The 9,764-nt window shown below is 35.0% G+C and overlaps 1 protein-coding gene across 1 annotated transcript; it reads left to right on the top strand.

Moving 5' to 3' along the window:
- The first annotated feature begins 2,082 nt into the window (after positions 1-2,082).
- Positions 2,083-3,316, top strand: LOC145123453 (xyloglucan endotransglucosylase protein 1-like). Its single transcript, XM_079058664.1, has 3 exons — positions 2,083-2,404; positions 2,509-2,702; positions 2,787-3,316. The coding sequence occupies exons 1-3, from the start codon at positions 2,135-2,137 to the stop codon at positions 3,181-3,183; spliced, it is 861 nt and encodes a 286-aa protein (XP_078914790.1). The 5' UTR covers positions 2,083-2,134; the 3' UTR covers positions 3,184-3,316.
- The last annotated feature ends 6,448 nt before the right edge of the window (positions 3,317-9,764 follow it).

The raw sequence follows: 9,764 nt of genomic DNA on the forward strand, positions 1-9,764 counted from the left end.
GATGCAAATTGGGATAGTGATATTTATGATCGTAAGTCCACTACTGGGTATTGTGTTTTTCTTGGAGATTCATTGATATCATGGAAAAGCAAGAAACAAGATGTTGTTTCTCGATCTTCTACAGAATCTGAGTATCGAGCCATGGCTATCGCCACTTGTGAGATTGTTTGGTTGAGATGGCTTCTTGCAGATATGGGCGTTCACATCTCTCAGCCTACCCCTTTGTATTGTGATAACAAGAGTGCGATAATGATTGCCAAGAATTCAGTGTTTCATGAGCGCACAAAGCACATTGAGATTGACTGTCATTTCACACGTCATCATCTCCAGAAGGGCACTATCTCCCTTCCTTATGTTCCTTCCTCTTTGCAGATTGCTCATATTCTTATGAAGCCGTTGACTGCTCCTCGATTCCATTTTCTGTCTGACAAACTCTCAATGCTTATTGCTGTTACATTGTGAGTTTGAAGGGGATGTTAGCCTAATAAGATTTTGGGCTTTATTTTGTATTGGGTTTTATGATTGGGCCTTTTCGCTAGGAAACCCTAATTAGCTTGTCTATATATTATGTCTTTCCCTTTCATTGTATTTGTACTTCTCTTTGATAATAATACAAAACCCTAGCCGTTATATGTCTTTCACTTGTTAGTTTACAGATCTGTATTAAATCCTTAATCAACTGGAAGTCCAACGTTGATGGTTCCCTTTACGGATGGATACATAGCCAATATATTCTTGTACGTATTTATACATTTGAGACATAAGTAACTATTAGATGTTGGTTTGACACTAAATACTATGTTGTTTTCAGACTAATCTAATGTTTTGTTACGATAGTTTCAATCTCTCATGTAGATATCCATTATATTCACATGGTAGATACATGTTCATCCCATCCAAGATACCATTTTTTTCTTGGTTTCTTTCAATGAATCCGTTAAATTTAAGAAAAAAAAACTATAACAAATATAAATATTCAGTTGTCACCATTAAAAGGTTTTGACTAACGCAAATTCTTTAACTGATACAATTTTCTCTATCAAATTGCTTTTTAGATTGCAACAAATTTGAATACTCAAAAAGATAGATAATTGTAAATTTCTTAGGTACCCTCTTTAAGGAGTGTCCTCGTCCTCAAACGACATCTTCAACTTCACACCTACAGTAAATTGCAGTCACAACATCAATCCTATGAGGAATTTACTTTCCCTGCCAAATTTCAAGAACTCAATCAAGATCCCAACCTTTTCTTTTTATGACAACTTTTAATTAACATTAAGAATGTTATTGTTAAAAATAGAATTGTACATAATATAATAATGGATAGAGTATAATGAATTAAGAATACATAATCTCGAAAACCAGATGTTGGTTTCCTTCCTATATTTCTTTCTTCAATGCATGTAGAGTTGAGTTTGATCCATTTCGTATAAATCTCCCATTCCGTACAAGTGATGCTTTCATTTAAAGGGGAAGCCGAGGAGGGAGAGGGAAACCAAAATTTTGGATATAATGGACGAATTTGGTAATAATACTAAATGAAAATGAAGATGTTTGGGGAATTTGCGTACGGTTTTATCATCAATAAGTGTAACTCCGAAATGGGTAAAATATTGATAATTTTAAAAGATTTCATATATGTTTGTGGACGATATGTATTAAATCGTTAATCAGTTGGTAGTCCGTTGCTGCAGATGGTTCCCTTTACAGACATATATATAATTAGTTTTTAATAGTGTTAAATGTGATTGATAAATGTTTTAAATGCGTTTTCAAAGATTTGATTTTCCCAGCTACTAACAATTAAAACAATTTTATTTTACCTATGATGTCAACCACCGGTCCAAATATGACAAATTTGCAAATTTTGAGATGCCAGAAGTATAGAAAAAAAAACCCACCGCTCCTGCCCATGTCAAGAAGAATAATATGAGTTGGCACGCGTCAATAGATATTGGTGCATCCATTAGCCACCATGACATCCTTCAGTAACAAGGATGGTTCCTATTGAAAACTGTCAACGTAGCCACACCTATATATATAAACGATATCAGTACTACTTCCCACAAACATAACATCTCTCTCTCTCTCTCTCTCTCTCTCTCTCTCTCTCTCTCTCTCCATAAAAGCAATAATGGCAAAGTCGAACTCTAATCTATGTGCTGTTCTTTTAATATCAATTCTAATAGTAGCAGCATCAGCAGGAAGTTTTTACGATGACATGGACATCACTTTTGGGGGTGAACGTGCTAAAATTCTGAATGGAGGTCAGGATCTTTCACTTTCACTCGACCAATACTCTGGATCGGGTTTCCAGTCCAAGCACGAGTACCTGTTTGGAAGGTTCGACATGCAACTCAAACTAGTACCAGGCAATTCTGCTGGCACCGTCACCACATTCTACGTGAGTACCATTGGTTGCAATCTTGAATTATATATATTGTCACTCATTTGTATTAATCTTTTAAAGGCTGATAATAACCATGTCTTTGTATTAAATCACATTAGTTGTCATCACAAGGTGCGGGTCACGATGAGATCGACTTCGAGTTCTTGGGCAACTCCACGGGAAACCCTTACACAATTCACACCAATGTGTATTCACAAGGGAAAGGAAACAAAGAACAGCAGTTCCACCTATGGTTTGACCCTACTGCAGCCTTCCACACCTATACCATCGTATGGAACAGTCTAAGAATTATGTAAGTCACGCATCCAACATAAACATTTGGTTCTCTTCCTTTCTCATGTTTTTCTACTGTTCCTAAACCTCTTTGTCTCTGCAGTTTCTTGATAGATAACATACCAGTAAGGGTGTTCAATAACAATGATGCTGCTGGAGTCCCATTTCCCAAGAGCCAACCCATGAGGGTGTATGCCAGCCTGTGGAACGCGGATGACTGGGCAACCCAAGGTGGGCGTGTGAAGACCGACTGGACTAATGCGCCTTTCACCGCGTCATACAGGAAATTCAATGCCAATGCCAACAAAGTTGGTCCCAATTCAGTATCTACAAGCTCAGAAAATGATAACCAGTCATGGAGTACCCAAGGACTTGATGCAGCTGGCCGAAACAGGATCCGATGGGTGCAAACCAAGCACATGATCTACAACTACTGCAACGACCGCAAACGGTTTCCCAATGGTATTTCAGCGGAATGCAAGAGCTCTAGATTCCTTTAAGCCTGCTTACTAACTTGATATCCATATTTTTTATTTTTTATTGATCGATTTCTGATCTTGATGATTATTTATTCTTTGATTCATTGTAAACATTCAAATTGAAATTACAAATAAATAAACAAGTATAAGATTCCGTTTTCACTTTAAAAAACACATTTTGTAACGACACACTACAATAATTGAAATTTATATAGCTTAGTTGCTCAAAATTAAAAGTCATTAGTAAAAGCATTATAATTTCTAAAACCCTTTTTCCATCGACACTACATACAAATTTCATTATGTGTAGAATTAACAACAAAAAATGATCCTGGTGGTCTATCATTGTTATCGATAGGAAACATTGTATATGGTTGAAATTTGTGCAATGGGGGAAATGTGTTTATCGAAGAAACACATGCATTTACTTTATGGCACAAAGACATGGGTATACGACTGAGTGATAGATGAAGATGTTAACTTTGAAACGAAGAATTCCGAATTTGAAAAGTGTGATTATTGACTTTTGTAATAAATGTATTCCTGGAAAGCAAAAGAAAGTTACATTTGTGAAGAAGGGTAGAAACAAGGAAGAAATGTTAAAGTCCCTTATGCCTCCGTTGATTGTAACTTCATGTATGATACGTTATGGACTAGGCCTTATATTGTCATGTAGTGGTTGTCATTAGCAGGTTGATGTCAAGTCGAAGAAAAAAAATTGGGTCGGGATTAAGCGGTTGTTATGCTATTTGAAAAATTGGGTCGGGATTAAGCGGTTGTTATGCTATTTGAAAATTTTCATATTAGATTTGTGCAGAAAAAAGACTATGTCCTACGTTATTAAAACGATAGTGCATTTCACATTGCAAAGAATCTAGTGTTTCATGAAAGAAAAAATAATGTAGATGAAGTACCATTTTATCAAACAATCAATAAAGGATTGGACTCAGAACCTGAAGAATATCTTTGGTACTAAGAATCTACTAGACATGTTTAAAAAGGCAATCATATTACAGAAGTTGAATCTATGTAAAGCTTCAATTGCCTTTGAGATACTTGGAAAGATAGTTGGAAAGAAGGAAGGACTATAGAGAGATGTGGTTTACAAAGAGTAAGTTTAGGTGGCGCAAGATTGGTTGATCATCTTCCAAGTGGGAGATTGTTAGTTGAGGAGCCTGATCTACCTTTTGAGCTCATTGTCGCTATGGAGACCTCATTGTCGCTATGGAGACAGAGCATGGGCTCGTGTTACAGAGTGGCTACAAGGAAAGACTTCAGAGTAACTTTAGTTGTAAGTTGTACTAAAAAGATAAACAAGTACTATTTATGTTAAAATTAATATCCTGAATTTTAACTTTGTTACAGAATACACAAGCAAAATATGTAAACTTAAAAAAAAATACAATAATTGCATATTGGTCTCAAATAGACTTCAACATATAAGTGCTAACACGGAAATGGGTAAAAAGTTGCTAATTTAGTGAGATTTCATATATGTTTGTTGATGATCAATATTAAATTGTTAATCACTTGGTAATAAAAAAAATTCTATATATGATGTCATATAATCGCGGTTACATAGATGCTTTTTATGAAAGGTTTTTTACCGCGGGGATTATAAAATTGGCTAACTTTGCTCAATTTTTTGATAGACAAATAATTGATGCAATTCCAAAAGGAGTTAGTCTTATGAGTGTCTTTGTAGCAGAGGTTATTAAATCGGTAGGGGCCGGTGGGCGTATTTCTTCTTATCTGTTCTTTTATTTTTCTTATGTAGAAATTTTTTTCTTAATTTACTATTTTTTTCGATGTTTGAATCTTGTTGACTAATCTCGCCAATATTGAACTTGGTAAAATGAAATGATTGAATAATTGAAAAATGAGATCATTTAGGAATACACATTGATGGTTCCCTTTACCGATGGTTCCCGTACTGATGGATATATAGCCAATATATGCTTGTACGTATTTATAGATTTGAGACGTACAGAACTATTATATATCGGTTTGATACTAAATATCATGTTGTTTTTCAGACTAATCTATTGTCTTGTTACGATAGTTTCAATCTCCCGTGGAGATATCCATTATGTTCACATGGTAGATACAAGTTCATCCCATTCAAGATACCATTTTTTTCTTGGCTTCTTTAAATGAATCCATTAAATTTAAGAAAAAAAACTATAACAAATATAAATATTAAATTATCACATTCAAATATTCTGCAACTAGATTACGACATCCCTCTTCTAGGTTGTAGAATGTTGTGTTGGATCCTAGCATTGATGTTTCATTTGGGTGTTACATCAAGGATTCTTATCAACTAACTTGAATTTTCTCCCGTTTTGTAGATGTCTAAATCTTACAATGGTCTTCCCAAGTCCCTTGGAACAAGCTTTCCAAATGAAGATGAAGTTCCACGATACGATCAAGGAAATGAGAGTCATGCTTCACTTCCTCCACCTCTTCCAATTATTCTCCCTAACCCACAAGTTCAAAGGCTTGAAAAGTTCAAGCTCACTCAAGCCCTATTGGCAAGTAAACACGAAGATGGGAAACTTGTGTGTGCACACGTCTTAGAGATAAAGTCACACATTGACAGGTTAAGGATGTTGGGTGTCGAGATTTCAGGTGAGTTGGCTGTTGACTGGGTTCTTCAGTCGCTTCCTGAATCATATAGTGAGTTCATTAGAGAGTACTATATGATGGACCATGACGTGACCCTCATTGATTTGAGCTATTTGCTTATAGCTGCTGAATCGGCAATGATTTGGCGTGCTGATCAAGCAAATGTGTCTGGTGAATCAAACTCCCAAACTTCAATGGACATTGAAAATGGTGACATTGGAAATCCATAAAAGGTAAATTTTGAGATAGTTCCTTGTGCCATTACAAAAGAGTCCATTTGCTTCTATTGCCAAGAAAAGGGGCATTGGAGACGAAGCTGTCCTGTTTACCTGAGAGATCTAAGAGATGGGAGAGTCAAGACGTATGGCTCTACTTCAGGTAAAACCAATAACTAACTCTGTAAGTTCCTATTTTTGATTCTTGATACATGATGTGATAAGATTACATTTTGATGTTTTTGCAGGATCGAAGAAAAGAGAGGAAGCTTAAGGAAGAAGCGTGCTGAATCTGATCATGAAGAAATGGATTTCGATCGCATGGACTCAAAGATCAGATTTTTGAGCTGCTACTCTAGAGTTAGGATAGATTGATAAGAAATATGTAATAACATAGTTTTTCAGTTGAATTGCATTGTAAGGACAAATTTTTCCGCAATAAAATAAATTTTGATTTTGTCTTATTTATTTATCCTTGCAATGGTGTGTATGAAAAATTGATGTTTAATTGTTTCTATTGTTAGCAATAATGGATTTGATTCTTAATTATGTTATTTGTGGAAATGTCGAGAATTTGCCAAATAAGGGAAGATTCTCATCGCCCAAGTTTCAATTGGACAGAAACTTGGAGTCATGCAACTTGGTTGCGTGATGAATGAGAAACTTCATATTTGGAAATTAGACTAATTCTTTGACAAAATGTCAAGAGAAGGACTAGGAGATCGAGTACACTAGGTTGTGCATTGATCAATTCCACCACAAGAGTGATAAAGATATTCGTCATGATTTACTAAAGTTTAGTAAATATGGTTATACTTATAAGATTAAGTATAATTCTGAGTTGATTGAAAGAGTTTCAATCAATAGCAGAACGAATAAGAAGAATCAAGTAGGCAGAAAGATAAAAGTTTCTCTATTCTAAGAAGAAGGGAGAGTACCTTTTATTGTGTTTTATGATAAGTCTTAATGATTAAGAACCATATCTCAATTGATCCTCCAAGTGAGTCTTAGTGCATTTGTATGTCTAAGAAGAGGAATCGAGAATTGTAGAAATTGTTAAAATCAAGAAGTCAATCATACTTCGTTCCAATATCAAGTCTTAGAGTTATATTCCAAGATTGTGAATTGAGTGACAAGTCTTAAGTAGGTTTATAACACTCATCAAATGTGGAGTTTGGAAAAGGTTTTCTTATTCTTGCACATTTGAAATTGGTAAGTTGTGTTGTCTTGGATAAGACAAAGACCAACTAGGACCAATTATGTGAAGTGTTTTGTCTTGATAAGAACTACACTAACTCTTGAATATTTGTTTTGTCTAGGAAAGGTTCCTGACAAGAGAATCATATATGTCAAGAGGTCAGTGGGAGTCTCAATTGTCTTGAAAAGTTTCAAGAACAAATCAAGAATAAACCGATAGTTAATCACTAGCACACGACTTGAGGTTGGCGACCTATCGTGTTGACATAATTTTGTTTCTGCGCCATTCCAGATGAAGTAAACTATGCAATATGAGTTCTATGAATTGATTGCATAAAGGCAAGGCACCCTAATCAATGGAAAGTACATTGATAGGAAACGGTGAACTACTCAACGACTTGGAAGCAATGGTGGGCATTCGTGCTACCATGAGGCAAGGAATCGAGATTGAACAAGTTCAGTCCATATGAGTTAGATTTGTCACCAACATTGTCTTACGATTATTGTTATCACAAACTCAAATGGATAGGAACACATACACTTTAAAATCTAAGTGTCATAAGGTCTCCCTCCTTCATGAAAATGATTGTGAGGAAATGCTTTCACTAAGAAAGATTTTAAGAAGATAGCAATTGTGATAATTGTATTCTCAAATTCGATTATGATTACGGCATCCCTCTTCATAGTTCGTATTGTGAGATTTGGCAATTTGTCTGAACATCTGGGACTTAGTAACATAAATTCTGAATTGTACACACATGTGAGCTATCTAAGGAAAGGTGTATGAGCTTAAAAAGCTTAGATAAAGGTTTATCAAAGCATTAGGTATTAGAAATATGAACTTAAGGAATTCAATAAGCATTGTTTTCTAGAAGTTCAAGTGTTTTCTGAATACATGTCAAAGCTAGTGGGTGCATAAGTGTTATGCTTGTATGGAAATAATCATTGTGTTAGTGGGAGCATGATTATTATTTCAAGTATTGCGAGTTAGCAATATTAATTATAGAAAACAAAGATTAACTTGCAAAGTTGTAGGGGTTGAAAAGTTGTTTTGCTATAATTAAGGGAGAGAATATTATACTTCGTTTCAAAATCTAAAAGCTTAGATCAAGAAATGTTAATAAAATTTAGTCAAGGATACATAGCACGTTCTCAAAATTCGATTATGATTACCGCATCCCTCTTCATAGTTCGAATTGTGAGAACATGGCTAACAAAATATTATGGCAAAAGACTGATAAAGTATCATGTCTTTATGTGAGACATTATGCATCGTGTCCAATACGCTTCGGGTATAGGATCGATTGCATATGCTGTAATATTTGACCATTCTAAAATTTTCCAAATGCATAGGGCATTAAGAGGGAAAAAGGGACTAGAATCGGTTTTGACTAAAATAATTAAACAACTATCAAAGGACGATCTGAGGTTCACTGAGGATTTTTCGCTTGTGAGTAGTTGGAAGTATAGTACTGGATGGACTATATTGACATTATTATGAATAGATATGATTCTATTAAGAATGAGTTTTCATATGGCAAATATGGAAATGTTTCCATTAATGGGAGTTGGATATTAAGAAATATGTCTAGATTAGAAACTTTTATGCGAGAAGGATGTTCAAAGGAATGTACTTTGAATGTGAGACTTCACGTCTATGGAATTGTCTTGTAAGAATTTCCGATAGAATACCTTGTAATTTCATTAGCCGGGTCTTGGTGACTTTTGTGCTATGACATTACGAAAGAATCATTGCATAAAATGTTAGAATCTGACATATTCTAAAAGTGGCAAGAATTTGGTATTCTTATACTAATAATAAGGATTGGGGATTGTGAAATTAGTTTCATTGGAAAAGTTTTTCAATTGATCTATTTCACAAAGTATGGACCATAGGAAACCAAAGTGTGCATGCTTGGAGCATGGGACAATTGTGGTTATAATTCGAGTAATAAGTTGATTTTCTGAAACAGTAAACAATGAATAATGAGTAATCAATATGGTGTTTAAATAAAAGTGTTTTATTTACGCTCAAAAGTTTTGGGGCCATATAGGATTAATATTATTATTGCGTTTCACTCTGCATGTTTTGACTTCCAGAATAACTGGGTTATTCGAACCTCCACAGTCGGTCATACGATGGAAGTAGGTATGAAGGAAGATTGTCATGAATCTGTATGTAGATTGTCTAAAGTGTTTAGACATAGCACAAGTTTGCTGCAGAGTTCATGAGTGCTTTGATAAGATTAAAGTATTGGATTAAACCCACGCTCACTTGAATCACTTCATGGTTTTATCACGAGTGATTAGTGAGACGATAACATTATATATTCTTGAAACCAAGACGTGTGAGTTGTTATTTGCTGGTCGGTTGCACATTGATGATAAGTAAACGCACCAGTAACTTGGTGTTATAAAACTTATTATTGTGTGTGATTCAATTAGTAGGTGCAAGTGAGCATTTGAGTCGAAGTTTATCCATTCCTTTTACCCAAAGCGGGATAAAAGCGATATTTGTGGGCCCCTCGATGATTTAGTGATGACACCCTAAGTGCTTGGCCA

The sequence above is a fragment of the Lactuca virosa genome, chromosome 7 (assembly GCF_052849685.1).
Source record: "Lactuca virosa cultivar CGN04683 chromosome 7, Lactuca_virosa_CGN04683_v6, whole genome shotgun sequence".
Lineage (NCBI taxonomy): Eukaryota > Viridiplantae > Streptophyta > Magnoliopsida > Asterales > Asteraceae > Lactuca > Lactuca virosa.